Below are 17290 nucleotides of genomic sequence, written 5' to 3' on the forward strand. Positions count from 1 at the left end.
AACTGGAGAAAAGTATTTGTGCATAGATATGAAGTCACTTACCAGCATATTACACTTGTTTATCAAAATGCATAATTTCAAGAGAAATGCAACTATGCCAAAGGAGCTCTATCTCAATCCATCATGTTTTTAAAATCTTTGTCTACTTTTCTGGATATTACTGATCTTCACTATTTGGGCATTGAAGATCAACTTTATAATACAATTTCCTGTCTCTTATGCCTCCACCATATTAGGGCTGGAGTACCATTACCTTCAGAAGCCAATGCAATTTCTGCTTGCCAAAATTGCAGACTTGTTATCTGGCATCAGTCCTTGCAGACTGGTACCCTAAATAAGTAAAATGATCAAAATGCTTCAGGAAGATCAGCAAGTCATTTCATGGGTAGAGGAGTGGATGCAATAGGCAAGTTCCCTCCATTCAGTTGGCTAATTTGGGTAAATGCCCTGTGCTCTCCCTCGGGATGTGGGAAAACTAGGACTGTTCACACCTCTGAGAAACTCCCTGTCTCCCTTCTGTATGACCACAAAAGTCTGGGAATCTGGATCTTCCTCTGTTATGGTGTTACCTCCTTTGTCTATTGTGGACATCTTCATTGGCCGTAGCTGTGTGATTAGATTTAAAATCAGGCTGTGATTGCATTCTCCCTTCATTTGCACTGAAAATAAAAAATCAGTTCAGGTTCCTTGCACATCATTACAAACTTTGGTACTTCTTCTGTGAACATGCTCTGAGGTTTATGTTTATAATTAGAGGTGAAACGTACTGGATTTCCTACAGTCCTTTCTGAAAATTGACCAATACTTTATTGGTATCAGTTTTCGTACTCTATAGGACTAACCAGATAAAGCAAATGAAGTAAACATGTTTCCTGTTCAACAAAGCCCTCCCTGCAAATCTTAAATAAATCCAGCACAGACCTTAAAAAAAAAAGTCAGGTTATGGAGGCATCTTATTTTTATGATGTTTGCAATTCTCAGTAGGCTTTGTCAGACACACAGGATTGTTGTTCCTGGCGCAGTTGGGTTTAGGAGCTATAAGTCATCTCACGATGTTGACTTCAACTGGGATTTTTCAACCCGATTTTGCAGTGCAAGAAGTGCAGATTTATGGTTTTAATTTCAGGAAATCATTGAGATAATTTTGAGACTGCATTCTTTGAAGCACTTTCATTTTAACTCATCAGTGGTTTAGTCAAGTTTATCCTCTGGTGTAGTTATTTAGATAAAACAAGGTTCAAGTTTTCTTTTGGAAAGGGTTTGCATTTCAATGTTTGGCTAAATACAGGATAACACCAGTTTTAGCAAATAATATGTTTTGACATGAATAATGTCATTGTTTTTTTGAAATGAGGAGAAAATGGAAAAGATAAAGATAGTTTCCAGTTCTGGCTAATAAAAGGCCTGGGCTTTGGCTGATGTAAATTGGTACAGCTTTGTTGACAACTGTGGAGTAACAGTGATTTACTTCAGTTAGCGATGTAAGTCTATGGATTGCTGCTTCTGAGTTTGTTAAACTGACAATTTGTCGTGTCTATTTGTTCACAAGTCCAAATCCTTTACAGTGCTATTCTGGGCATATGCAGAAGGGTGTGAAATGTCAAGCTGAGTGTTTTTCCACTTGATAATTTTCCAAATTTCTTTTGAGTGTCTGTAAAAATCTAATGATTAGCAACTCCTTTTTCAAGGACCTCTCTGTCTGTGACTTCAGCGAGCTGGTCAACTAATTATAGACTCATCAAAGAACAATTAACACTATCCTAAGGATTTTTATTTGGTGTCCACAGAGCCTGGGCAACCAATTCTGGGTAACCAGGAAGCAGATGGTATGAAAAGATACGAGCTTTGGGTTTGCATTTTTTTTCTGAGAGAAAAAAAGCCTAGTGAACGAGACACATTTAAAGATGGTCCCTTGGAGCTCTGTCTAAATTAGATGTGCTTAGTGTAGGACAAAGTGTTGCATTGCATGCAGATGCTTGTAAATCAAAATATGAAAAAGAAGAAAGTCTTTGCAAGAGTTCTGGAGTCAATACCTTGTCCCCCATGGCACTTATGCTCAATTTTGGTCTCATCCCTGACTTCAGCTAATTTTTACTTCCCTAGCTGTTATTCAGCTTAGAGGTGGCAGCAATGACACACCAACGTCTACCCGAGCAGTTGATTATATCTGCTACTGACACAAAGCTGTAGCTGAGCAGCCTTTGTCTGGTTTGGTGATCTGCTGCCTTGTGGCAGATCGACGCCGTTCAGGCTTCTGGTTAGCTCTTCTTAAAGTGAAGGGAATAAGTCTTTGAGGCATAATCACAAGGGCTGGGTCCTGTCACACTTCCTCATTGTAATTTCAGTTGAAACTTTCTGTTCTTATGGCACAGATTTTTCTGATGCCTTCCAAAGGAGGTTGTGTTATATTTCATGAACTCTGGACATGCCACATATGGATTTATATTAAATTCTAATTTTTCATCAGGAGGGCAGAGATCAAGACCTTCCAAAATATTCCTGTAGTAGTTCAGTGGTGCCTTTAATTTCAATATAATTGGTGAAGAGAGGGGACTTATCAGTCTTAACATGGAAAAAAAATAAGCATGCCATTCCTGAGCTGTTATTCTGAAAGGCTTACCACTAGTCCTATTACTAGTCCATAATAAAAAATACAATTCTGAAGAAAACATAGATTATTAGTCTAATCTAATTAATAATTACTAATCTAATAATGAGGCAATGGTGCTGAGTCTCCCAAGAAAACAAAACCAAAAGGTGAGATGCTGTATTAAAAGAGATTTATTCTCATTTTCTTCTTTCAAACTCTTTTCTCCTCCAAGGAGACAACCTTTTGCATTAACAAAATATTGAGGCTTTTTTCTTAAAACACTGCATCATGGTTATTGGAGTGAAGAATTTTAGTAGTATCTTTAAGCTACATATATGCCAATTCCTAGGAGACTTAGAAACACCTCACTGTGTTCTTCTGAACTCTGGTTTGTTTTAAATGGAGCCAGCTGAGGCACAGAGACTCTGAGATTCAGATATTAAAATGTGTTCAGGTGTGTAACTCAATGTGATGCAGCTGCATCACTCAGGATTAGATGCTAAATATTTATCAGCTGCCCAAACAAGACAGCTACTTTTGCATTTTCTCTTGACTTTTTCTGCAGCTGTTTTAAAGCTTAGGGGGAGAATTTTCAAAGCCATCTAAATTATTGGGGGCAGAGTCTTTCTAAGTGTAAAAATTAATTAGGACTTTTGGAATGTATTTTGAACAATCTGGTGCTTTTAGGCCAAGTTTATTTCAAAGTTGATTATACAGTAGCTTTCAGAGAAGCTAATTAATAAGGAAAATGTGAAACTGAAAACCTGCTTTTATTGTAGGGCAAAAACCAAGGAAGCATTAACTTCACACAGGGATATAAAGCTTAAATTTCTTGACTAAGCAGTTATAATTCACATCCTAAGTTTAGATTGATAGCTTGAGGAAAGATATAGTTAAGTCAGTGACAGGTTCACATATGTTTGCTTAATATCAAAGAGATATGCCAGAATAGAGCTGGAGATGCTTTTCTGAAGAACCATTTTCCCCAACATTTTTTTTCACCCTCATACCAGGCTGATGAGTTCTGAAAATACCCTTCTGCAAGCTAGGGAAGAGGAAGGAGTCAAGTATGAACGGACCTTTGTGGCATCAGAGTTCATTGACTGGCTGATCCAGGAAGGAGAGGCCACGACACGGACAGAAGCAGAGCAGCTCGGCCGCAGGCTCTTGGAGCACGGGATTATACAGCACGGTGAGAAATCTATTGCCAGGTAGCAAAAGATACACTGTGTGACCTACTCTAGGTGGTTCTGCTCTGGCAGGGGAGTTGGACTAGTTGAGGTCCCTTCTGACCCTTGTGATTCTGTGATTCACCAGGTCGAATTATATGGAGGAGCTCTTCTATTCTTGGTCATAGTATGTCCGAGTTGTAAATAATTTCAGATAGAACTCTAGGTAACGTTGTTTAATAAAAAGGTGGCTTTTTCAAAATCTCATTGTATTAGTTCTGAAAATTCTGTTTCAAATGGAGAATAAATCTAAAATTTGTGATTATGTAACAAGAACATAAGGATGTGGATGAAAATCTACGCTCCTATACTTGTGGTAATTAACTTGTAGAACCTGCTATCAGTGGTATGTATAATGGAGGTAAATAGCTTTTTAAGGATCAAGTAGGGATTAGAGCTATAAAGAAGCTAAAATCTCTGTGTAGACTAAGAATGATAGATTCTATATATCTTCCTCGTTGAGGACTGGAGCAGAGCAGAATCCAGTTCTAGAAGAGCAGTTTTTGCTCATGGTCATGTTGCAAGGTTGTTCTAGTATGTTTGGGCAAGAGAGAGGGTATTGCTTTTGGCTGCAGTGTTACTGTATTTATCCTGATGGTGTAACTTCTTTGAGGCAGGAGTTGAGTATTTCTTCATGGTACAGAACAATGTGCCTGGCAGATGCGCCTTCACCAAGAGGTTTGCTCTGTTAAGGGTGGAGGAAATAGAGTTTTCTCTCTCTAATGCCCTAAGGGGGAAGAAATGAACACCCCTATCACTGAAACCTCTTTTACATGTTGTCACCATCTACTGTCAGTGCAAGTCAACCTTCTGTGACCAGACATTTTTCACTATGAACACATTGCAGGGCCTGTGGGAGTGATGAAGGGGTGCCAGGAGATGACAGAACAAGCTGGTAGAAGCCATTAGCTACTTTGCTTAATGAACAACAGGAAATTAGTCAAATCCTGGTGATCCAAATGTTGTCATATCAACACTAATTCTGACAGAGAACAAACAACTCATGATATTAACAGGTTGTTAATATGCAAGGTGCTAGATTGGCTAGGTTGCTTTGTGGGAAAACCTCGTTTTCAGGAATAGAGAAAAAATGGGGGTATAAGTGACATGCACTGTTCCTTCAGGGTTGTAATCATGCTCATATTATCTTTAGCTCCCAATTACTAGAAGCTACTTCTGAATGTTTACAGTAATCAGCTTCCAGTTCTATAATTACTCCTGTGCTTCCTATGATTTATAGGGTGCCAACTGCTTGGAGTTTGATGGACAGGGAAGGTATGCTACCCCTCCTTTTCACAGCAGCAATGATTTCATTCCTATTTTTACCCAAGCATTTTCTGTGTGTTTATATATAAACTTTCCTTAAAAAAAAAGAGACAAATTATATTTATGCTGCTATTGATGTATTTGCAGAGGAAATAAAGTCAAGACTTGACATTTGGTGTAAAGCTGGATTTACTTTGCTATTGAAGTCTCTGCAGAGCTAAGAAAGCCAGGATGTGGCTTTTATGGCATACCAACCATTGTTTCATTAACTCGGGCAAATGCTCAGCAGTGCACCTTGGTAGGGAAATAATTTTGTCCCTGTCAAGCTGAGTTTCTGGGGGATTCCCAAGCCACGCAGGCCCTGCTCACCTTTCTGGATTGACCTGGCTAGTTTTACAGATTTATCCTCTTGGCAGTCAGCGAAAGTGCAAAACACTCTTAGAGATTTGAAAGTCACGAAGTGACCACAAATGGAGCAGTGGGAATTAGTTGATTGCTGAGGAAGCGGTCTTCTCACTCCAAAGTACCATCATCTTCCTCTCAGCTTTTATTGGGGCAAAACAATGAAGGATTCATACTGACTTGATGGGGGAACTGGAAGTAAACTAAAACTCAATGATGCCCTTCAGACTTATGCTCCTCAATAGGAGGTTTCATTCTTCTCTGAATTTCACTCAAACAATATGTCTGGATAGTGTTAGAAATATTGATGAAAGTACTAGCAGAATTAACACAGAGCTGGTTTGGAGTTCACAAGTGGGTATGGTCTCTGTGTTTTGAAGGTTCATGTAATGCTGGCTTCCTCCAGGAAGGGAGCTCAAAATGAGAACTGGGGATATAAACTATAAAACAGCAGGAGTAATGTTCTCTTTTTTGCCCTTTTGTCATTGAATTCTAGGTCCAATTAAAAAAAAAAAAGTTAATTTTCTGTCTCTTAATACAGTAAATTCATTTCATCATACTATGCTCCCTTTGTTTTGTATCTCATCAGCAGTACCAAAATGTTACTTGACACTAATTGGCGTCCTTGTTGGCAGAACCAGCAGAAAGACTCACGACTGCAGGAACGAAGAATAAAACATTTTCATACCCTAAAGGCAGTCTTTTATTAGCAGTATTGTTTGATATCCACACTACGGAATAAAATAAAGCTTGTTCTACTGTTCTTAAGAAGTATTTATTACTTCACCTAATCCAATAGAAAGCAATAGAAATAGTTGCATCAAGTTGCCAGTCTCACGAGTAATTTTCCAGCCGCAACTGGATTGTGCAGTTTATTTTTAATGATACCAACTTTCATTTCAATTACTCAGAGAAGCCCTATTCTGCAGCTGAGGTACTGTATTCAAATCAGCTTCCTGACACATTTATCTTCACTGTAATTGGTCCAGTGCAAACCAGGTTTCACACAGGAAACAAACACTGATGCTAATTTTGAAAAGGAAAACAGTGGTTTCAGATGAATGGTATAAACACTGTGAAAACATGAAATGTTTCAGGTAAAAAACAATCTTCCTGATCTCTTTGGGAGTATATAGCTATGCATACTTCCTCTGCCATACATGAAAATAATGGAATGTGCCTAAGTGCTGAATTGCTTCCTTCGAAAATCCCACTGGTGCATACAAATTGTAACCCTCAAACCACCATCTTCATAAACAGGAGCCAGATGTCCTTTCCTATGGACTAGTACACTCAAGTGCCATGGGATTAATAAAATATAAGTAGCAGGTATTGTGCCTTGTACATTTCTTGAAGGCTTATGTTGGCAGTGTAATTGCCAGTAGTTATTCTGCATTTCTGAACACTAGAATATAGGAATAAAGACTGTGGGAAGAATTACAAATGTGATGATGCACATTCAGTAAGGGCTGGGACAAAAGCAGCCCAGAACATGTCTCAGCTGTAGAAGAGCCTATTTCTAGTATCATAAGGTATGCAGAGCTTTGTAATAATAACATATAAAACTTTTCTCCTGGAGACTGGATCTTTCCTAGTCCTTATGGAAATGGTGAGACAGATTAGCTAGTTTGCTTAAAAGTCACATGCAGCAACAGAAAAGGGAAGTTCTCTCCCAGCTCTGGGGTAGATCAGACCAAAGTGAAAATGGGCTGGGGGCAGGCAGAGGACAGGATGAGCATCTGCACAGTCACAGCCCTTGCTCAGTCTGGAAAACAGATACTGAGATGTCCAAGGAAGAAAAAGAATGTCCACAGAGCTCTTCTTGTCATCATTTTTTGGCTCATACTTGCTCATTGCACTCACTGCAGCACTTACCCTGCTTCTGCAGCCCTAGCAGCAGAGTACCATTGACGTGACAGGCCAAGTCATCTGGTCTTCCTCTGACTTACTGGGCATAGAAGCCTGGGGGATAGAGAAACATCTGCCTGCCTTGCAGAAAGATGTATTCTCTGGAATAAAAGTGATAAATAGGTTCCAATTTGAAATCTTGTTAATGCTGTTAAGAGGAACTTGTGCTGCCCTAACATAGCAACCTGCACTTTGCAGGATGAATATCTGTATTTCCTCCGTGACAGTGACCAAACCATAGGACATTTAGAAATACTTTTCAATATGTTGTAAAGTGTAAATGTGCAGTAAATGTGCCCGCTGCTCCGGAGGCAGGATGGCGATTCCCAACCTCAGACCATCTCACATGTGATGGAAAGACCATAGACTGATTTCTTGAATGAGCAAGGGGTGGCAAACCTCTTTTGGAGGTGACTGGCTAGCAGGTGTCTTCTTTGAAGCATGTTATCAGTGCTAAGATTTTATAATGGTAGTAAATATGTGATAAAATGTCTTAGGTGTCATATAAGTGTCTTCTGCCCTCACCTCTGCTTTAAGAATACCTTTCAGCTTTAAGAAGCTTTATTGAGTTGATTGCACTTGGCCAGACCTGGCATGTTCAAGGTAGGCACATGTTCTGCTGGCTTAGCACAAAAGCAGGTGCGTACCACCACTCCAGAGTTAATCTTTTATCAGCAAAATTCCACTGTGCTTATTACTTTCAGAGACGAAAACAAACATTTTGTAGTGACTTAGTGAGAACAGTAAATATTGACATAGCCTATCTCCTTGTCTCTGCAGAAAAGTCTGAAAAGATATATTTAATTTTCCCTATTCTTTGCAAGGACTCTGTACCTTTATACAGCAAAATTTCCCTTAACAAGATGGTCAGTGCATTTAGTTTTAAGCATCATAATGCAGTTGAAAGTTTGTTCTAATTGTGGAAGTAGAGTAAATATCTAACAAAATATCAATTATTTTACTTTTGTTGAAAAGTTTTCCCTCTCTCACCTAATATTTCTGGGAATTGTGATGTATATGTTGTTACACTTACTTTAGAGGTCAAATTGCTTATGATTAGCCAACATTTTTTACTGTGTAAGTGAAATATACAGTTTTTTCTCTAGTTTGACATTTCTGTTGGAACCCCTCTTCTTGCAAATACCAGCTGCAGCTACAACTTTGTAAGTGCCATTGAGCCATCCCATAAATCCTTGACTTAAATGGTCATAGGTTTTCTCCTCTAAAATTAATATATGGATTTTTTAATATGATTTTTCTAGTTGATCTCATATCTGCATCACATCAGCTCCTGGATATAACCAAGCATTCCTTGTGTGCACTCCATGCTAAAAATTATAAAACATCACATTTTTACAGATGGTGCCTTCATTTATCTCAGTAAAACAGAAGCCTTTAGTTAGTCTTTGAAGTCTTGTAACACAACTTTGTTTTCATTATGAGCCTGGTTCCTCCTGTGCTTATGCCATGCACAGGCATTCAGTTGTTTATTTGTGTGGCAGTTCTTCCCCAGCAGTTCCTGTACGCAGGAACAGTCACCTCAGCCACAGTAATTCATCTGCTTATGATAAATCTGGAGACCACTTTGCATATTTTTCATTATTTTGCCCTGGTAGGAAAAACAGAAAATAAGACCTTTGTATGTCATGGTATAACGTTCCAGCTTCCTATTCTGTTGGCTTCTCATCATGTTCTTCTTGCAGTTCTCTTTATCTAAAGCAGGAATGAGTCTGGTTTTTGAAAGAGCCACATGCTCCATGCATTATGTAAACAACATATGAAGATTTCTTTTCATATTACTGATTTTTCTGACAGAGAATGGGTTTCAGTTTTTAACAGCTGCAACAGAAAAAAAGACACCCAGATGGGCCTTTTCATCTTCTGCTTCCTTCGCCACAGACTGTACTTTCCATACTTTATTTGGAAGCAAAGAAAAGCAGTTGGCTATGTACTGTAAACTTGCTAAATTAAAGACGATAAATCCTCATATACAAACTGAAAAGACTGCTGAAATGTGTGTGATTCAACACTGGCTTTTCATGCTAGAGTAAGTTGCATGTATTTGTGTGGATGAATTTAGGCAAATTCCTAGGACGGTTATCACCTCCTGTAATCTGGGATTTTACATCTGAACAGATAAAAAACCCTGCTTTACTGACACGCTACCTGATAGAAGGGTGTCTTACCTACCCTAATGAGGCCCATCAGGTTCAGGCACTATACTGGGGCCTAGCCTCTGCCTACCGAGCTGCATTCCAGTCCTCTCAGAGAACTGTAATTGAAATGGAAACTCAAACGGTACCTGAGACCAACATAGTTGAGTCAGTCGCAGTCCAGCCCTCTCAGAGAACTGTGATTGAAATGGAAACTCAAACGGTACCTGAGACCAACATAGTTGAGTCAGTCACAGTCCAGCCCTCTCAGAGAACTATGGCCGAGGTGGAAATTCAAACTATACCTGAGACTACCATGGTTGAGTCAGGGAACCAAACAACAACCACAGTGGTTGCCCCAGTAGTGAAAAAGAAGCAGTGGATAAGGAGGTCAAGTCCATATCATCGATTAGTAAGGGCAGACGAGGAGGAAGAGGAAAGGCTAGAAGAAGAAACTGGTCCTTCGGTAAGGAGATCAGGAGAAGTGAGAGAAATCGAAAAGGAAATGGAAACTACTCGGTCCCTCACCTCAACAGAACTTAGAGATATGCGAAAAGATTACAGTCGCCAGCCAGGTGAGCGGATTGGTGCCTGGCTGCTCCGATGCTGGGATAACGGGGCTGACAGTCAACAATTGAAAGGCGAGATTCATTTCTGGCCTTCCCAAAGCAACCGCTACGCGTACTGAAGCCCTGCTTCTCGGGAGGTGGCCGGACATCGCTGCTGATGGGAAGTAGAGAGTAACAGCTTATCTGCTTCTGCTTTGCTTCCCGCGCGCGCGGCTTTGCTGCTTATTTATTAAACTGCTTTTATCTCAACCCACGAGATTCCCATCTTATTTTCTCCCCTTCCCTGGCTTGCTTCTCGGGAGGTGGGGGGTAAAGCGGTGTGGTGGGCACCTGGCATCCAGCCAGGCTCAAACTACCACAGCCCTTTTGGCGCCCAACGTGGGGCGAGATAATAGCAGATTTACATTAACTGCATTGCAATTACAGTAAACCAATGAGAGCAAAGTTCCTGTGCTGGTCACGGAGCCTTGCTGTTATGCAGCTTATCTTACACTTTCTAATGTTTGGGAACATGATGCTCCTAACATTGACTCTCGGCTGTGCTTTAACCTTAATAGCTTTGCTAAGCTGGCTATATAATTTTGTGAAGAGGATGAAAGGGCCTGGGAACATGATGGCCCAAATAATAATAGCAAGTCTCATTCTGTTACTGATGAATTTAGTGTGCTGTGGGAGCTATCTTGTGGAGGCCATGGGGCAAAGCACCTCTTTCTCCTCAGCTCGGACTGATCTAGACAATTCTGTTACACAGACTTCCCAGGTCCTTAGTCACCCTTATACGAGAGTTTTAATATTACTAATTAACATGGTTGGTATATTATATATCTTGTGGAATCTGGAGTCATCTGGGTATCAGAGAGTACAAATTTGCGATGGAAACATGTTAAAATGCCCCCTGAAGCGGCCAGTCCCTGGGTGGCAGGGTATGTGGATGAATTTAGGCAAATTCCTAGGACGGTTATCACCTCCTGTAATCTGGGATTTTACATCTGAACAGATAAAAAACCCTGCTTTACTGACACGCTACCTGATAGAAGGGTGTCTTACCTACCCTAATGAGGCCCATCAGGTTCAGGCACTATACTGGGGCCTAGCCTCTGCCTACCGAGCTGCATTCCAGTCCTCTCAGAGAACTGTAATTGAAATGGAAACTCAAACGGTACCTGAGACCAACATAGTTGAGTCAGTCGCAGTCCAGCCCTCTCAGAGAACTGTGATTGAAATGGAAACTCAAACGGTACCTGAGACCAACATAGTTGAGTCAGTCACAGTCCAGCCCTCTCAGAGAACTATGGCCGAGGTGGAAATTCAAACTATACCTGAGACTACCATGGTTGAGTCAGGGAACCAAACAACAACCACAGTGGTTGCCCCAGTAGTGAAAAAGAAGCAGTGGATAAGGAGGTCAAGTCCATATCATCGATTAGTAAGGGCAGACGAGGAGGAAGAGGAAAGGCTAGAAGAAGAAACTGGTCCTTCGGTAAGGAGATCAGGAGAAGTGAGAGAAATCGAAAAGGAAATGGAAACTACTCGGTCCCTCACCTCAACAGAACTTAGAGATATGCGAAAAGATTACAGTCGCCAGCCAGGTGAGCGGATTGGTGCCTGGCTGCTCCGATGCTGGGATAACGGGGCTGACAGTCAACAATTGAAAGGCGAGATTCATTTCTGGCCTTCCCAAAGCAACCGCTACGCGTACTGAAGCCCTGCTTCTCGGGAGGTGGCCGGACATCGCTGCTGATGGGAAGTAGAGAGTAACAGCTTATCTGCTTCTGCTTTGCTTCCCGCGCGCGCGGCTTTGCTGCTTATTTATTAAACTGCTTTTATCTCAACCCACGAGATTCCCATCTTATTTTCTCCCCTTCCCTGGCTTGCTTCTCGGGAGGTGGGGGGTAAAGCGGTGTGGTGGGCACCTGGCATCCAGCCAGGCTCAAACTACCACAATTTGAAAATAGACTGCAAACGTACTGGAAAGGCAAAATGTATATAGAAGTACTCATCTGCATACCTATTTTAAGGCACCTAAAATAAAATGTTAATGCACTGAGCAGAACACACCACTTTAATAAAAGCAAAGTACTCTGCATTTCAATTCCCAGGGAACTTTTGACAATTATCTGTTGTAATCCTGGTGCTTTAAAGGGAGTATAAAAGTTGTCTAGCCTTTTTTTGCACTACATAAATATACCACAGTTCATTGAAACAGCTCAGAGGACATGGTTCTTTAGTTATACCACAGCTTTTTGTCTGTACCTAACGTACTTCTGGACATGCTTACTGGCTTCACTCTCAACTAGGACGAGCTGGAACAGCCCTCTGGATTTTGACTTTTCAGGGCCAGAATCTGCCTTGCAGATTTATATGAGGGGATCACTGGAAACTGGAGCAGTTCAAGCTTAGATCCGTTGTCCATTCAAAGCAAATTCCTGGTTACCTAATAGAGAAAAAAAATTAGTACAGCTGCACTGCCAAGAGTTTAACATGACTCTTGAATACATTTGCAGGTGGGCTTATCTACAGTCTACGTAGCATACACATACATTCATAAGAGGTGGAAATGCAAGTGTTGTCTTTATATTGTGCAGGGTATCCAAGACCCAAGGCCCTGTGCTCACTGAACATCTGTAGTCTCTCTTCCTTGATTTGAGGGAGCTCCAAGCAGGTGGAATTTATCAGTGTGTAAAAGGAAACTCATCTGAATAGGTGCCATTATTAAAATGCATTTGCGATGGCAGATTAGGTTAGAAAAACAGAAAGGCTTTGAGGAGTGGGAAAAGCATTGTCCAATGCAGAATAAAGTGTCAGTTATTCTCCTGTAGTGTCAGTTATTCTCCTGTGCCTTAGTGCAAGGCAGGAGTGGCAGAGAGCCGGGGCTGGGAGTGGCAGAGGTCCAGGGCAGAAGCAGTGGGCAGCATGTCATCGGGCGAGCACTCTTGCAGCCCAGCAGCCAAGCTCAGCGAGTCTGAGCAGCTGGTCCATGTTTTCCAGGCTCGCAGGCTCACCCACGCTCTGTGAAAGCCAAAGTGGACAGACACGTTTCCACTGCTTCTCTGGCAAGGGAGTCAAGCTGAACTGGCAAAAGGCCTGAGGCAGAGAGGAGACGGGCTCAGTAAGATGTATACTGTCCACAGAGAGAGGCAGTTTTTAAAGGAATCGTTATTTTACAGTGTTGACTTCTTCCCTTCCCTTTTCAACACCAGTTCTGCTAAGGAGAGGAGAATGAGGAAGCAAAAGGACGTGAGGCTGGAGCCAAACCCTTCACTGACCATGCTTTGGAGGCTGGCAGAAGCAGCTGGGGCCATGCCCTCCTTCAGATCAACGAGCAGCCCCTGTCACTCCCTGCAGCCCGCCAGCATGTGTCCCATCATCCTCCATGCATTTTCAATATTATGTCAACTCTTTTGGGGCAATGTCCTGCCACTTCAGAGGTCAAAACTGGTATGGTCATCTGGGACTTGCTATATGAAGGCACAGACCATTGCAGCCAGTAGTAGTGAAGGTCCAGTATAATCTCCTGCAGCAATGAATCGGGTTTAATGTCATTTCAATAGAGGAAACTACCTCAGTAAGTAAATAACGTATACTTGTGAATAGACTTGGGCTGCTGCCACATGCAGTGAAAGGCTTAGAAATGTGTTGTGAGAGAGTTCAGTGGTGGAGAGAGTTCAGTGCTGCTTTTGTCTTTTTGTGGGGAAAGACATGACATATCCACGCTGAAAACTTCATATACTCTGCTGATGCTTTTATAACCTTTTCCTCTTAACCCTAGAACAAGCACACGTTTACACAAACAAACAAGTGCACACTTCAACATGTCCTCTGCTCTCTTGGGAAAAGCTGCTCATCCAGCTCCTTGGGGATCTTATATCTCTTTCCCACTGCTCCCTGGACATGGAACAGCCATTCCCGAGCTCCAGCCATGGGCTGACTTGGTGACAGCATTGTGTTTCTGGGGACATGCAGAGCAGCTGGAATGCATCCCTGGATGTGACCTAGTGGGATGTTCAGCTTTTGGCTGATAAAAAGCAATAATCACCACAGTGGAGATGTACAGAGATTATCCGTGCTAAAAATCATGGGGAATTTAAGTGGTAGGAGTGATTTGGGGAAAAAGCCAGTTATGAAAATGGCCTGATTTTTAAGGCATGAGTCACACTATTTGTTAAAATAGGCTTTTGTACTTTCTAAAGCCTCCTCAGTTCCATGAAATCAATGTAAACCTAATATTTCTATCTCTGCTATGCATCAGCCCCCTTGCAAAAGAATAAAAGAAAAGGCTGTTTGAACCCCATGCAGATCCCAGGATTTTATGTCAGAATCAGAAGCTGAAAGATTTGCATGGATTTGTGTTTTATGTGTCTGGACAGGAACTGTTAAGCAGCCAGACACAAGAAGCCCCAACATTGCAATATTTAGAAATGCCAAAATATATTTGTATTTTTATCTTCTTAGCAGCAATGTAAATGGGGGATGATCAGCTAAAATCCTTGCTAGTGAAGTTTGCAAACTCTAGGGATAGATAAGACAGTAAACAAATAATTGAACTCTATTAATTAAATGGTCATTACCCCAAAAGAAGTGTGTTTTTTTATAACTAATGGTATAACTAGAAGACAGTACATGTAGGACGTGAGCATACAGGCTCTGCTTGTTGGTGTGAAGCAATGCTGTGCAGGGAAAGGAGGATGTTATGTGGCACAAATTGTTCCCACTGTATGCTTTTTGTGCAATATGGTTGTAGTACTGCACTATTACTATATGAGCCTGAGATGTTGAACAAGGAGAAGAAGAAGTAAGAGAAGGGGAGTGAGGTTGTAACTGTGAGCATGCAGTTCTGATAGCTAGATAAAGAAATCCTGAGGAGGACTTGAGGAGGTCTAAAAAAACATCAGAATTTAAGGAGTGTTCTTTATTTGGCTGGGCAAAGATATGTTTGAGAGTTGGCTTCAGCACTTCATAGACTTCTTTACAGATTTCTGAGTACATCTTATGTAACTTTCTAAAGGTGTGACAAGGCCCAGAATTTAGCAGCTAAAGTTAAACAAATTCAGTCTTGAGTTAAATCTTTATTGCCTGTCAGGGAAAGTAACTGAAGGCTTGAACAACTTGTAAAGGGAAGAATGAAGTGATCATTACAGGCTACTTTGAAGTATGGATAAACTATCTTATTGTAAGATTAAAAGATAGTTTTAAAATTCTGTTTCTGGAAAAAAATTTGTGACCTCCAAAGTTCGACATTAGTGACTATGAATTAATGTTGCTGCCTTTCCCTCCAGGTCACCAGTGCTCTTGTGCACTTGTATGATTTTGTAGATTGACAGTGACCATATTCTCACTTTACTGTCTTTAGTGCATGTCTTTGTTTCATAAGGTGCACGCAGTAACAGGAACATGTTGCCACATGAGCACTAGTGAATTAAATTGGAATGAGAAACCCGTGAAGTCACCCCACCTTATTCCTTGCATCACCCTCATCATGTACAAATAAAGGTTCTGATACTTGTCAGCCATGGCCTGACTTTTAAGACAAACTGAAATGAGTGCCAGTTTCCTTTTCTATGCTGCATTATGAAGGGCAGTGAACTAAATCAGGAGTAGTTAAGTCAATCCCTATGTGGAGGCTGCAACTTCCATGACAGGGACAGATAACCTGGAGCGAGACCTTTGTTAGGTACTGGAAGTTTATCTGCTGCTGCCTATGAGTCAATACTCCATGTTAGCTCGAGGTAAAAACCTCTAAATTACCTTTAAAGAAATCCCTCCCAAGCAAGTCTGTGCAGCCCTCTCAGCATTCTGCAATCATCTTGGAAAAGTTTTTCACTCCCACTTTTCTCTGCTGATTGCAGCAAACCACTGACTGCTAGAGCAGTTGAGCTGAGCTCCCATGTCTGCACTGGTACCTCTCACCTGACATGTACTAAGTGTAACAAACCCAACTTTCTGTGCATACTCTGTGTCCAGCGTTTGCATAGTTGTGATTTATCAAGGATGAGGGTGTGTGTAACTCCTGGTTAATGCTGAAGGCCAGCCCTGTGCCTGAGGAGTGCTTTAGAAGCAGCCCGCACCGGTGTCTCTTTCTGCTCCTCAACCTCTTCCTTCTGATCCCCTTTTCCACACCATTCTAGATACAGTCATCCTCAGGCAGATTCAAAGGAGGGACAATTCATCCTAAATCATAGAGTATGTCTGATGGTTTAAAAAAAAAAGAAATAAAAATGTGCCATGGGAGACAGCAATAATTTTGGTGAGATATTTTATTTGACGATGTATGTCAAGAAGGCAGTCTCAGGTAACTACTCCTGTTATTTATATGTATTTTTTTATATATATGCATCAAGAAGAATGTAGCCAGCAGGTCAAGGGAGGTTCTTCTCCCCCTCTACTCTGCCCTGGTGAGGCCTCATCTGGAGTCCTGTGTCCAGTTCTGGGCTCCTCAGCTCAAGAGGGACAGAGAACTTCTGGAGAGAGTCCAGCACAGGGCCACCAAGATGATCAGGGGACTGGAGCATCTTTCATACGAGGAAAGGCTGCGGGAACTGGGGCTGTTTAGTCTAGAAAAGAGGAGACTGAGGGGTGATCTTATTAACATTTACAAATATCTAAATGATAGGTGTTAGGAGATTAGGACATCCCTTTTTTCTATGGTACCTAGCAACAGGACAAGGGGTAATGGGATGAAGCTGGAACACAAAAAGTTCCAATTAAACATAAGGAAATACTATTTTACTGTGAGGGTGAGGGAGCCCTGGCACAAGCTGCCCAGGGAGGGTGTGGAGTCTCCTTCCTTGGAGGTCTTCAAGACCTTCCTGGACACTTCCTAGGCGACCTGATCTAGGTGAACCTGCTTCTGCAGGGGGGTTGGACTAGATGATTTCTAAAGGTCCCTTCCAACCCTACCATTCTATGATTTTTTTAGCTGGTTCTTAAATATGCAAAAAGTTACATGTTGCTACAAATACCTTATTTCCTCAAACTGAGGATGCACACTGTTATTCGAACACTCTCACATGAACTGTGAGCTATCAGTAGGAATTAAATCTGAAAGTCAATGAGGGCTCCAGATTCTGTACTAATGCTACTTGTCGTTAAGCATTCTGGGCTACAAACTCTTTGTTGTGTAAATCATGGACAAGTATTTAAAAACATACAGTCATTGGTCTTACCAATGACTTG

The 17290-nt window shown here is 41.4% G+C and overlaps 1 protein-coding gene across 1 annotated transcript in view; it reads left to right on the top strand.

Moving 5' to 3' along the window:
• Positions 1–17290, top strand: part of DEPTOR (DEP domain containing MTOR interacting protein) — an 80556-nt gene that overhangs the window by 32236 nt on the left and 31030 nt on the right. The window contains exon 5 of the mRNA XM_061995955.1: positions 3604–3782. Within this exon, the coding sequence (XP_061851939.1) occupies positions 3604–3782 (179 nt within the window). The remainder of the gene's footprint in view (positions 1–3603; positions 3783–17290) is intronic.

This window comes from Colius striatus, chromosome 4, assembly GCF_028858725.1.
Source record: "Colius striatus isolate bColStr4 chromosome 4, bColStr4.1.hap1, whole genome shotgun sequence".
Lineage (NCBI taxonomy): Eukaryota > Metazoa > Chordata > Aves > Coliiformes > Coliidae > Colius > Colius striatus.